At 35.3% G+C, this 14,902-nt stretch overlaps 1 protein-coding gene across 2 annotated transcripts in view; it reads right to left on the minus strand.

The window, feature by feature from the left end:
- Positions 1 to 14,902, minus strand: part of LOC309820035 (cadherin-10) — a gene marked incomplete at both ends in the record, with an annotated part of 122,784 nt that overhangs the window by 9,308 nt on the left and 98,574 nt on the right. For both annotated transcript variants that reach the window (XM_082650497.1, XM_082650496.1), the window contains 3 exons: positions 2,636 to 2,757; positions 9,537 to 9,673; positions 14,082 to 14,335. In XM_082650497.1, the coding sequence (XP_082506623.1) occupies positions 2,636 to 2,757; positions 9,537 to 9,673; positions 14,082 to 14,335 (513 nt within the window). The remainder of the gene's footprint in view (positions 1 to 2,635; positions 2,758 to 9,536; positions 9,674 to 14,081; positions 14,336 to 14,902) is intronic.

The raw sequence follows: 14,902 nt of genomic DNA on the forward strand, positions 1-14,902 counted from the left end.
TAGGGAAAAAAAAAAAAAAAAAAAGGTGATGTCCAGTATCCATTTTGAGCATATGAAAACTAGACACAGACAAATCATTTATATTTTATCTCCTTAGCAATTATATAATTGGCTTGCATGTTCACTGAGCTATTCTAAAATAATCTTAAAAGAACTTGAAGGGTGTTTCAGGGATAAGATAATGAAGTTTGGGATGACAAATGGATTTTAAGATGTTTAGTTAGAAAACTAGTCACTGAGTTTTAACAGTTTAGTTTTTTCGGTGAAAAGACTAGTAGTTTCCACTGATGCGAAAATTCCCTTTGCTCTGGTAAAAAAGCACCCTTTTTAGTTGTTAGGGAAGTAACTAAACACTGTTCTATGGAAAATATGTAATAGGATTTTGGGGGTTGATAAGGGCCTGGAGCTTAGATACTATCAATGGGTAAATATAAGCAGCCTGTCTCCCTGGAGAGACTCCCTGGGAAATCTCTTGTGAGACTGAAATGCTATTGCCCCCTCATAGAAATTAAAAATTATTAAAATATATTTTATTGACTAAAGGAGTAAGCCTGTGTGAGAGAAAATGGAAGAAAAGAGAAATAGCCAGTCCTCTCTTCTGCCCTTTCCCAAGGTCCCTTGACTCTGAGATGGAAAAGATGGGAGTCTAGTTGCCTAGTTCGAGCATAAGACAGGACTATTCATACTACATCACTTGTAAATTGCATCCCTTTCCCCGGGGGGAAAATCTTCTACCCTTAGGCCAGGGAAAAGGCAAGAAAGGTGGAGAGGGTGGCAATTAGCTTTATTTCTGTCTCATTGAGTCCACACACAAAATGAATCAGAATTAAGTTCTATGTTGTTCTAAGTGCTGCTCTTAAAGAGCACTTAATTCAGAGGAGTACTGGATGGACTAAACTACTCTATAAATAACTAAAGCACACTCAGAAGTTCCAAAAAGCTCCTATTTCCCGGGAAGGAGGGAAGACAGACCTAACAAATTAATTTCAAGAAAGGCTCAGTGAAGAAGGACTTTATCAAATAACTATTTTGATTTTTCCTGCTAGGATGTCATAACCTAGAATTCCATCAGTGAGTATATTACAGTTCAGTTCAAGCAACAATTTTTCAGCATATGAGACCAAAATGACATCTAACAAACAAGTCTTATTAAAAATAACTACTATGGGAGGCTTTTGCACATGCCGCCAATTAGACAAAAATTATTAATCATGTTCTTCTTGTCAAATTTGTCAAAATAGACTACTTTTTTTAAATTAAAATCGACTTTGATTTGATTATTTTCCCTCAATATACCAACTTGTTTTTAAAAGTTCAAAAAATATGAAATTACTGAGCCAGATATAGGTTAAAAGAAAAAAGGCATAAGAAAAATAAACAAACACAATCCCTTATTTTGTGTATTTTGAATACATTTGGGAATGAGTATTTATAATGACTCAAATGCTCTGAAAAGATATCTCTTGCAAATCAAATAGAATAACCATAGAGCGAGCAATATATGCAGCAGTTGCAAAGTGGGTAATTCATCTCCTAGAGAAAAGGCTTCAACTCATATCATGCTGAGCCTGCCAAGCAGAGGACTATTTGGAATTGTATTTTTAGGGCACACTGTTTCATTAAGAAGTAGGTTGGAAGCCGCTTAGTCCTTTAAATATTCCAAATTAAACATTTCCATAACACTTGCAAATAAAAAAATGAATCCAATTGCAGCAATTTTACCATTTCGAACAATAGACAGGCTATTGAATTCCTGTTAGAATCTTCTGAAGAAAGAATTTGAGCTATTTCACAATCTAATTTGCATAAAAATGTACCAATCACATCGATGTTTATAAAGAGCATCAAATGATGTCAAAACGCAATACAGTTTCGCGATGGCTTCTCTTTCTTGAATAAAACACATTTGATTCCCAATTATTATTTATAACATGCAGCTTCCTTCTGTGAAGATGGCATTCAAACCAATTAAGAGCATCTCTTTCAGCCATACAGGCTGGGACTCTTCAAACAACAAAATGAGTCCACTGAGGAAAAGACTTATAAACAAATCTGGTATAGGAAGAATGTTTTAAAGGACGAAAACGAAGTCATTAAGCACTTTATGTGTTGCTACGATGATGAAATGCAAGTATAAGTCTTAAGAGTGAACTCTGCGGCCCTGCTTCAAAACCGTATTTGCATACATTGGAATATTGATGGAATGCTTTGATGATCCCAAGTATTTGTCTCTGTTTTCCCCAACTTTCATTTCCCATCTTGTGAGCTGTTACCAATATTTATCTAATGGCACAGCAGGATTTATTTTTTCTTTTGTTCGTTTATTTTTGTTTTTGAAAGTTTAAGAAGTTATTTCTTCTTACACTTTAACTTTTGTGGCTACAGTAAAATCTCATATTTACATTAGAACCTTACGAAGGACATATGAAATGTGTTTACACTAATATTTAAAACATTTTTAACCCTAAAAACATCAGCCTTTGCTTTTGTTTTTTGTTTGCTTTTAATCATACTACTGGGACTTTATATGAGTGATTTTATCTCTGTTCACTCACTCCTCTCAAGATTGGGAAAAGAAAATACTTAACGTCCCTGTTAAAATCTTCCTACACTTTAAAATTCTATGGGTGCTTACCTGTCCTGGTCTGGCATTTTCACATACAAAAGTGTCATAGAACACGGCAAATTGTGGGGCATTGTCATTAACATCCAAAATTCTCACAAAAACAGCCACCCGAGTCATCTCTTTGGGATTGTCTAGAAAAAGGAAAGGAAAAAATCTATTTAGGAAGACACATTTGTACACCAGATTTAATTTATATAAGCCCCTTGTGGATATTAAGTGCTCACATACAAATAAGCATCACCTTCATTCTACTAACGTAATGAGCAAATGCGATAAAGAAAATTACTGCAGAGCCTAATTAGGTAGTCATGAATTCAGTTATTAATGGGCTCAAGAGTACTATTAATATTTTGAAAAATCTTTTTAAAAGCACAATCCAGTATAATTGAGTTCATATTATATTTGTGTCCTTATCCTCCAAATACACAATATAAGAACAAATATTTATTAAATCTTTATTATATGTCATTATATTTCTTAATTTATATCATTTTTTTGGATGAAGAGTGGTTTTAAATAAATTAGTAACTTGCCCGAGGTCATCTACGTGGTAGTTGTTATATTACAACCTACCCTTCTGACTACTTCTATCACTAAAATGTATTCCAACAGCTACTCTCATCCCTCCTTTTGGAAATTTTAATATATACGTACTAATTTTACAAACTGGATGGAAATTTACAATGAAATACAAGATTTTAAATGTTTCATTAATACAATTGTTACTGGTACCATTTCAACAATCCAGGCTCAATTTTGTATAACAAAATTAGTTCAATAGTAACATGTAGTGTAATAATCATGATTTTTTTTGGCTAAAATCAAGGGCATCAAAGTTTTCACATAAAAATATGCATTTAAAAATATGTTTTGATTTGTAAATGGAATTTTAAAATATATCTTAGCCTTGGGTAACAACCGCATATTAGTCATAATTGCATTATCTCCACCAAGAACTTTTCTAGGCACTTGCACTGATATCTGAGGTGTTTGGAGATCTTAAATTCAGGTTTATATTCATCAGCCTTTGTGATGTCAAAATCTCAGTCTCTGGATATAGTTCAACTTCTTTGTGAACTTCGGTAAAGTCAAGCTCAAGATCAATATAAAAGGAGAAAGGAGATAATTCGCTAAAAATAAAGCAAAAAAAAAATAACAGATAAGCTGAGGGACAGTAGCCATCTTACTAAATGGCCTCTACCAACTTTGGTTATGAATAATATGATTTACCCTTGTGAAATTTATCTGATTTTCTAATTTTATCTAAATAATTTTCAGATACAAGGGTTAAAAAATATTGTCAGGTGCAAACAGGGAGTATATCACTACTCAAGAGAATTTATTTCTCCTCCCTTCTCTCCATGTAATTGTAATGTTACTAAAATAATTAAATCAGCATTTTAAAAAAATAACATGTAAGAACTGATTACTTGGCAGGGGCGTTTACAAGCCTGAGTAGTATGAAGCAAGGCAGACACTTCCACCTGAAGTGTATTTACCTTACTTTACTCTTTTCGAGGGAAACTTTAAAGTGCATCTCCTCTTTAACACTCTTGCTTAGTCTTCCTTCAGTCTTCTTAACCCATATGTGTTCAGTTCTCAGGCTCTGATTTCATATTTGCTAATCTATTGCTGCATATTATTCACTTCTTAGTATGTCAGGTGGTTAGAGTTTAGATCCTGGAGTCAAACAGAATTGACCTGATTCCCAGGTCTACCACTTATTCATTGTGTGACTTTGGCCAGTTTACACTCTGTCTCTAATGCCTCAGTTTACTCAAAATGAATCAAAATAGAACTTCTGATCTTATACAGTTATTTGAATAATTAGGTGAGCTAATGCATGGAAACTTCTTATCGAAGTATCAGTTTGTTGGTATACACACAAAACAAATACATGTTGACTATTGTTATTAAGATCCTTTATTATCATTGTCATATCTTCCTTTTTGAAATTTATTTATCTATTATTTATTTTTGTCTGCGTTGGGTCTTTGTTGCTGCGTGCAGGTTTTCTCTAGTTGCAGCGAGCAGGGGCTACTCTTCGTTGTGGTGTGTGGGTTTCTCATTGCGGTGGTTTGTCTTTGTTGCGTAGCACGGGCTCTATGTCTGCAGGCTTCAGTAGTTGTGGCACGTGGGCTCAGTAGTTGTGGTTCACAGGCTCTAGAGCGCAGGCTCAGTAGTTGTGGCGCATGAGCATAGTTGCTCCGAGGCATGTGGGATCTTCCTGGACCAGGGCTCAAACCTGTGTCCCCTGCATTGACAGGGAGATTCTTAACCACTGCGCCAACAGGGAAGTACCACTGTCATATCTTATTTCCTTACATGACTTAAAAGCTTAAGCTATCTTTCTCCACGCAAAGCATGTACACAATAAAAATGTGTTAACTAGCTTTCCTGCAATTCATGTGGGTCTCAAGAGGAGTACATTTGGGAAAAAGTGAGGAGAGGAGAAAAAAATGAGAAAAATGTTATTCTGCTCTTTTCCTACCTCCCTCACTCCTAAACAACTTGCTAAAACCCAGAGGCATAGTGTTCACCTCCAAATGAATCCTCAACTGCCCCGAGTTACTTGATGCTATGGGGAAGAGTGGGAAGGCATGATTCTTCTGTATTTTCTAGAATGTGCTCTTTAACCTTTTATAGTTAATGGACATAATCTAAATGTTTTCCTTCAATACAAAGTCTTGACATAAAAATAACTCTTGGGCTTCCCTGGTGGCGCAGTGGTTGAGAGTCCGCCTGCCAATGCAGGGGACATGGGTTCGTGCCTTGGTCCGGGAAGATCCCACATGCCGCGGAGCGGCTGGGCCCGTGAGCCATGGCCGCTGAGCCTGCGCGTCCGGAGCCTGTGCAACGGGAGAGGCCACAACAGTGAGAGGCCCGCATACCGCAAAAAAACCCAAAAAAAACCTCTTTTGTTGGTAGCAATTCAGTTTCTACCTGTGCCACAGAAGCCAAGAAAGACAAAAGTTTCACATCTAAAAAACTGCATTGTCAGTCCCTTCCCTAGCACAATATGGAGATTCTCCAGCCTCTTTACACATAACTCAAGGCTCTTCAAATCAAAAGCTAAATCCACGGGAATAAACACGTTTTGTAAAGCATCAGGCCTGGAGTCACCTATTCAAAAAACAGTGCTTACACTAATCTTTTTACTGGCAGATGCGGCTGCTTAGGTAGAAATAAGAATATAAAGCCTTCCAAGGAAGCATCCTACTGAATAGGAGCTGGCATATATTTACCACCTGAGACTCTTGGTCATCCAGCAAACTCTACTGTAGTGAGAATGTGTGAGCAGCAAAGGATCTTAAAATGTATGTCCTAAGGTAAAACCACGCCACGTATTCACAGGCTTTTCCATACCTCCAGGAAGAAGAAAGTATAAATCGTTATCTAGAAATCCCAGGCTTTAGAAAGAGGTATCTTTTCTACCTACTTAAGGCAAGGATTTCTACTAATGAGGAAGCAGGTATAGAAAATGGAGTCCTTCAGTCATAAACTTTGCTCTACTGTTGTCAGAATATATTGCAATGCTTATAATTTAATCTTCAGATGTGGTTATAGGAACTCATTGGTTTCTACATCAAAGTGTTTTACAATCCCTGATTATGACCTTAATTTTAGATTTTATATTCTCCACATGGGATTTTAAAATACTTTTTAAAGAAGAAAAAGAGAAGTTATTCCATGGTATGGTGCATTAAATGATTACCTGGAGTAATACTTTCCATACGATGGGATACACTGATATGAATGTAGAATTAAACTGTTAGAGGCAGAGCCTGGAAACATTGGTAAGAAGTACATTTCCAGGCCATTCTGCACTACTCTGGGCTTGGTGTATGGCATGCTTACCACAAACCCAGTGTTTAAAATCTAGTGAAAACAATTCCTTGCATGCTGTTTCCCTCTCCCCCTCATTCCATTTGATAATCGGAACACTATGATGGGCCCCTGACTGTTTGTGGCTTTGCAGGTAGGCATTTCCAGCAGTTACTCCATAGATTGATTTTATTTACGGGCAGAAAGTAGGTTTAATTCTTAAAAAGAAGAACATAATTGACTTAGCTTTTTACAGAACTGTCATTACTTCAACTAGCTTTAGAAGTTAAATTTCTCAAAGTATCTGAAATGGAAAATGCAATTCCGAGGTCATTAGGCTTGAATAAGGACCTTGAATAGAGCCTAGAGCACAAACAATCATGATTCTGGAGTAATCAGACTGGATCCTGTCGGGCACATCTAAACACTGTGATATGGATACAGATAGAGAAATAAAACTTTCCTTGAGAAAAACTAAACAATTCTTCAGTTCACCCTGAGAGACACAGCTATTTATATCTCATTATGGAAAAACTGGATTGTTTGGATGGTGGGGTTAATCTATATTTCAGAGGCAGATTTAAGAAAAAATTAAATCTAGTACTTTCTCTTGAGGCATTAAGTTCATTGCTGATGGTCAGTCTAGCCCGGTTCCATTCTTCTGAGACTCTTCGTAATTCAGCCCCAATGCCCTGCTTTCCAAATCTTGGAATGATTACTTCGAATAACTTGACCTTGATATATGTTTGTGGATTCAGCTTAGTTTTTCAGATCTGAAATGTATAGGCTTAGTTTTTTTTTGTTTTTTGTTTTTTTACTGTGATTCAGTCCCTAATTTATGCTTCTTTTTAAAACAAAGAATTGCTCTATTCCATGCACATATCATAATGCGGGAATCAGAAACCATGAACAGGTTTGTGTGTGTGGGCAGGGCTGGCTCATGGCCATGTCTAACTGAGCAGGGCCTCACACTCAGAAGGGCCCCACACACCCTTATTTAATGCTCTGCTGTGGCCATCTTTTTTTTTTTTAAACATCTTTATTGGAATATAATTGTTTTACAATGGTGTGATAGTTTCTGCTTTATAACAAAGTGAATCAGCTATACATATACATATATCCTCATATCTCCTCCCTCTTGCATCTCCCTCCCACCCTCCCTATCCCACCCCTCTAGGTGGTCACAAAGCACCGAGCTGATTTCCCTGTGCTATGCGGCTGCTTCCCACTAGCTATCTATTTTACATTTGGTAGTGTATATAAGTCGGTCCCACTCTCTCAGGTCGTCCCAGCTGACCCTTCCCCCGCCCCGTGTCCTCAAGTCCATTCTCTACGTCGGCGTCTTTATTCCTGTCCTGCCCCTAGGTTCTTCAGAACCTTTTTTTTTTTTTTTAGATTCCATATATATGTGTTAGCATATGGTATTTGTTTTTCTCTTTCTGACTTACTTCTCTCTGTATGACAGACTGTAGGTCCATCCACCTCACTACAAATAGTGCAATTTTGTTTCATTTTATGGCTGAGCAATATTCCATTGTATATATGTGCCACATCTTCTTTACCCATTCATCTGTCGATGGACACCTAGGTTGTTTCTATGTCCTGGCTATTGTAAATAGAGCTGCAGCAAACATTGTGGTACATGTCTCTTTTTGAATTATGGTTTTCTCAGGGTATATGCCCAGTAGTGGGATTGCTGGGTCGTATGGTAGTTCTATTTTTAGTTTTTTAAGGAACCTCCATACTGTTCTCCATAGTGGCTGTATCAATTTACATTCCCACCAACAGTGCAAGAGGGTTCCCTTTTCTCCACACCCTCTCCAGCATTTATTGTTTGTAGGTTTTATGATGATGGCTATTCTGACAGCTGTGAGGTGATACCTCATTATAGTTTTGATTTGCATTTCTCTAATGATTAGTGATGTTGCGCATCCTTTCATGTGTTTGTTGGCCATCTGTATATCTTCCTTGAAGAAATGTCTATTTAGGTCTTCTGCCCATTTTTGGATTGGGTTGGTTGTTTTTTTGATATTGAGCTGCATGAGCTGCTTATAAATTTTAGAGATTAATCCTTTGTCAGTTGCTTCATTTGCAAATAATTTTCTCCCATTCTGAGGGTTGCCTTTTCGTCTTGTTTATGTTCTCCTTTGCTGTGCAAAAGCTTTTAGTTTCATTAGGTCCCATTTTTTTATTTTTGTTTTTATTTCCATTTCTCTAGGAGGTGGGTCAAAAGGATCTTGCTGTGATTTATGTCATAGAGTGTTCGGCCTATGTTTTCCTCTAAGAGTTTTATAGTGTTGCCATCTTAAATTTCTTAATCATGTTTTAACATGAGGCCTGATACTTTCATTTTATAATAGGCTCTAAAAATTATGTAACCAGTCCTGTGTATGGACAAGAACTTTTGCAATTAGAGACAGATATGATTTTGAATGCTGGCTTTGTCTGTTACTAGCTGGATGAAATTTTGTAAATTTGGTATAGAATTAAGTCATTCTAGAAACAGAATGACTAGTTTAAAATCCCAGTTTTACTACTTCTGGCATTGTGACTTTGGACAACTTACTAATATCCCTGGAGTCTTATTTCCTTCTCTGTTAAATAAGGTCAAGAAAAATATTAGGAGGAAAGAATTAATTTAAAATTCTTAGAATAATACCTTCACCGAGTGTTTAATGTTAGCTCTTATTACTAATATCTTTGTTTCTTCACCTGTAAAAAGGAAGTAATAATATCTATCTCTGTGTTTATTGTTAAATAATGGACTCCCAGCATTTTAGCATAGATTTTAATTCATGGCATCCAAGCAACAATTTTAATACATTTCCCTTTCTCCCAAAGAGAATATCTTTAGTTTCCAATTCTAGATCATTTTTATGAGTTAATATTAAATGTAGATTTGTGGATGCCTACAGCTATTTCTCAGTATATATAGAAACTATTGAAAAAAATTATAGGTGTAGAGAAGCCTTTTAAAACCTTAGATTGAAATTACAACTCATGTGTGCAATGAGAAGAAATTATTCTTAATACAAAATAAAACCTAAAATTATGCTAAATATGATATACATAAAACTCATCTTACTGATTTCAGCAGCGATAACAGTAAGATTGTGCCACTGAGATAGTTCACGGTCAAGTGGCTTTGATGTATAAAGGGATCCATTTCCAGAATGTATGTTAAAAATCCTGTCGAGGTCAGTGTGGCGATCCAAGGAAAATCTGAACATCGAGGGCAGAGAAAAACACATGGCAGCATTACTGATGGTTTGCAGGAGAAAATGGTGAAATGCAAAGACACATATATAGTGATATATAATAATTTCAGGAAAGTACATAGTACTGATCCAGGATGCAGACTGTGTCATGGATTTATCACAAACACACACACACACAAACTGACCCTCTCCCATCCTCCCAAAACCTCTTCCCAAGACCTGAATTGACCTTTGTTCTGCATTCAAATGCTGGTCTTCTGAATGTTTGTTTAATTAAATCATTGTCTATTGCATATTCAACTAACCTTGAGGTATTTTTCCACAAAACTTGGAATTACAATTTTACATTACCAACGGACATTACCTAGTGATTGAGAACTCTGTTGAAGAATTATTACAAGGATCAAATGCAAAATATCATTCCCACTAGTAAAGTCTTTTAGTAAGAATACTGGAGACAGCATTAGTTCCCTCAGAGTAGTAGACCATCAATTTATGATGGTGTTCAGCAGCTTCAAAGTATGATACCCAGGTAGCTTTGGTTTCTTACCCACATGTATCATTATAAAATGTATACATTTTAACTAGAAATGTTTTAAAAATAGAAAAGTTTGGGATAGGAGTTCTTATATGTTTGTATCAAATTAAATCTTAGTATATATATTACAAAACCAACTATTCTGCAGATTGATTAAAGGCATTGTGTCGGGTGTCATTCCAAAGCCCAACTACAGGTTTATCAATCAGGATGATGTAGTTGGGATAAGTTCCATTCTTTGGGGGGTTTCAGCCAAGGTTTAAAAGAGCTGTACATTGGTGGTTCCTGCCACTTCACAAGCCTAGTTGTTTACAAACGTTTCATAATTCTTGAGTTAGCAAGCATAATCCCCCAAGTTATCTTTAATGTTCCCTATTTAAAAACTTAAAAAACAAATCAAAATAAACATGACAAAACTAGGAGTAATATCTAGTTATGGCATATATTTTCCTAAGCCACAACTGTCATTTATTTGAAGGAACAAGATATGAAATATTATTTTTAAATAGTATTTTGTAAGTAATAACAAAATAATTTTGAAAGTGCCGTAAAACTTTTTTCTTTTAGTGTTCCAAACTTGTATAATATTTCCAAAAATCAATTGAAATTTATGATCTTTTTGTGGGGTTTTTAATAAATTACACTAGAAGAATAACTTAACATTTTGATACAGTTAATATGATTTTATTTTTGAGGATTGCTTATTTTAGATTTTTATTTTAAATCAGTTCTAAGTAGAATCGACCAGTAATTTGCAAATTTCCTTAATAAACCCCATCCCTCTCTATTAACACAATATAGATTTAGTTTTGTATTCAAACTACATGCTTTAGCCATTCACAAATAAAGCAAAACATTGTATCTCTATATCTGGAATAATTCACAAATTACATCCCAAGTTGACATAATTATTTTACTACTGAAAGAGTCAACGTAAATTTTACCTCCTCCTTGGACTGTTCCATGATTACCTGAAGTAGAAGCTATTTGTCCCCTTCCATCCTAAAGCACCTTGTACCATCATCTCTGCCATTTACCACATTGTATTAGGAATTCATCTCATCTCACATCTCAAACAGGAAATCAAGCATGAAAACAGCAAGCATCATACTTGGAATCTAGTAGATACTCAATGAATCTTATTTCTCATACTGAATCTTCTTTCCTAACAGACTGAGAATTCCCTGAGAAACAAACTAGTAACTGACATGGTGACCTACAAATATTTGTTGAATGACTTCTTTGGCATTTTGGCAAATGATAAGTATCCTTATTTCTACAGAAATATGACAGGAAGTTGCATTATGTAAATCAATATAGAGCATCATTGTCTTTTCCAAATCCATTTTATGTGTGTTTTGTCTTTTTTCTTGTAGTTCAGTTTAAAAGCTAGTGACAAAATTTAAAGGATTATGTGAAATTATTTTGAAGATACAGAGAGATCCTGGTTCTTTTTCAAACCTGGTATAATTATAGTTGACACTTGAACAACATGGGTTTGAATTTCCTGGGTCTACTTATATGCAGATATTTTCAGAAAATATAAACTAGAGTCTGTGTTTATTGAATAAATAAATGTGAGGTTGAATCCTTGGACACGGAACCGCGGATGCAGAGGGCCAACTATAAAGTTACACTCAGATTTTTGACTGTGGGGAGGGGGCGAGGGGAGATTTGCACCCCTAATCCCTGAGTTGTTCAAGGGGCAACCGTTCATTTTTCAATTCTCTATCGGTAAATTATGTTTATTACCTAACATTTTCATTTAAAAAAATCAGTTCCAAAAGGCATATTTTAGGTAAATACCTTTGATTATTGCATTAACATCTACAATACATGACACGGACAGTTTATAACATGACCAGTATTATCCGATTATCCATCCCTAAATACATTGCTTTAGTAAAACTACTTTACCTCTTTGATTATATATATACATCTTTTTAATCTGCATGGCCTATCAAGATTAACATCCAAAAATATTCATTTTCTTTTTCTACATCAAGTTAGTATAAATTCAAATATACAACAATGATCTTAGCTAGACTCTGTCATTAATAAGCAATGAAGTCATTAATTCTGTTGCTTAGTACACATAAATGGATTCTTTTCTCCTGGTCCTGAAATTTGCATCCTGATGAAAAATTTAACTTAAGAAAGAATCCACAGACATATTTTAACATGTAATAACCATTAGTCTATGAGAATATTTAGAATCTATCTCACTGTGTGGACAAATATATTGCCTCTTAATAATGCCACGATTTAAACTGAACTTTTTTTAAATATTATTTTATTTTATTTTAAGAAGGCCATTTTAAAACCAGGAACACAGAACACAGGCTATTAAAATCAGTTAGGAGCTCTGCCAAGGGAATGCTTGGTAGTATGCAATGGGGAAGAATAAGAGTGTATGTTCAATAAATGTCTACCGAAGGAATGACAAGAAAAAAAAAAGCTTTAAAGGAAAAAAATCCAAAGAATGCAGCAATTTCAATGAAGATAAATGGATGGGAGAGGCATTTATGGGAAAATCATGCTGACAGATGGGAGCTGTACTTGACTATCATATGCAGGTTTTGGCTGCCAATATGTAACCTGTCATGTATGTGACATGTATGTGACTATAAGAAAATATTTAGGTAAAATTATATAAATCAAATAATAATTTTAATATATATGCATATAAATATAATATGAAGTCACTTGATGATACGGCAGAACCTACAGAATTTTAAACTTTGAGCTAGAGTCACATGGTGCATAAAAGTAGAGGTTCCGACATTCCACTGCTGCATAGTTAGGAGTCAGAGAAGTGTGTACTTGGAAATTGTACAACCACTTGAACTCCTACTAGACTGGCCCACATTGTAAAAAGGATAAGCAAAATCAGTCTGCTGAGGATAAGGAAACAAGTGAAATCCAAAATAATTGATGGACTAACAGTTTAAAGTGAGCAGTAATTTTGATCCTGAATATTGTATATAGATATTTGTACTTTTTTAAAATGAGAGAACAAATGTCAGTGAAAACTTTGTCTTTCTCATTTGTATGTTTTTATCATATCTTATATGTTTTTAGGTGCCATAAGAAAACAAAGCAAAACAAAAATTTGAAATGACTCTGATCTTTCTGGAATGTTCTAAACTTTTTGATATAGCCAAAAGAACACCAAAAAAACTTCCCCCTTTGCTGGTAGGATATAGAAGTTTGTAAAATCATAACTACATTGTAACATTGTTATGATTATATAATTTTTAATTATCAAAACTCCTCTCAACATCATATTATTTAAGAACCCAAAAGCACAGAGAAATTGATTTTGTTACATTGCAGATGCACAGCTGAAATAGTCCCCTTTATCTGTACCAGGCGTCAGAACAACAAATATCTTAAAGAGCCAGGCAGATGATACAAGCCAAGTTTCAGTAACTGGCATGATTAAAATGGAATCAAACTATGAAATGTGTGCATACCCTGCCCCAGAACACAGACAATTTATTTTAAATACTTGTGCTCACCCAACATATGCACAGCTCTATCCTTTTTTTTTTTTTTTTTTTTTTGCGGTATGCGGGCCTCTCACTGTTGTGGCCTTTCCCGTTGCGGAGGACAGGTTCTAGATGCACAGGCTCAGTGGCCATGGCTCACGGGGCTAGCCACTCCGCGGCATGTGGGATCTTCCCGGACCGGAGCACGAACCCATGTCCCCTCGTGTCCCCTGCATCGACAGGCGGACTCTCAACCACTGCGCCACCAGGGAAGCCCAGCACAGCTCTATCTTTTAATGCATTAAACGCTTTAAATAGAATCTCATGCTCTCTACATTTACTTCAATTCCCTTTCTTTTCATCCTAAGCATAAGCATAATTACCTAATGGGGCTAGAAGTAGAATCTGGGTCCCTTGCCATCACAGTACCAATGATTGTACCCACTTCAATATCTTCATGAACCTCAAACAGATAGGAGGATCTGCTGAAAACAGGTGGTTCGTCCACATCTTCAATAGAGATTTTCACAATTGCCGTATCTTTAAATGGTCCTAGGTAATAAAAACGTGGATCCACATGGGTATTTTCTGCTTCAACCTTCAGAGTGTAAAGCCTTCGGCTCTCATAGTCAAGTGGCTGTATTAAAAATAATTAAGTAAATAAATCATCAAATTAGATTGAGGGAAATTGAATTATATGTTCCTTCCAAGTTACAGTATGATTTTTAAAGCCTAGTTGTCAAGTTGTTTATAAACTGTAAATAATTAAAATTAATAAAAATATATAATCTTTACACATCAGGTAGAATTCAATTTTTACTTCTTATATACTTAAAATGTAGTACTTCAGAACAAGGAAAATGAGCTTTTAAATCTTAGAAAAATTGAAAAGGATATTAAGACCTGTCTCATATAGTGGAAACTCATTACAAAACATGGCCTGGTGGATTGTGTATGTGTTTGTGTGTACGTATGTGTGCTGAGCTGTTGGCTACTGCTAAGTTTTTCTAAGTAAAAAATTCAGTAATCTTTTAAAATATATGTTGTGATGCATCCATTCCATTCAACAGGCTCATGGCACTACATAAACTTGATGAAATTTTGAAGACTAATACAAAACTTTTCAGCAGTTATATGAAACATTGAAAATAAGAAAAACCTTGGGTAAAGAAAAAAATTTTGATAGCTAATTGGTAATTAGGTT

Source organism: Grampus griseus, assembly GCF_964374135.1.
Source record: "Grampus griseus genome assembly, chromosome: 3".
NCBI lineage: Eukaryota > Metazoa > Chordata > Mammalia > Artiodactyla > Delphinidae > Grampus > Grampus griseus.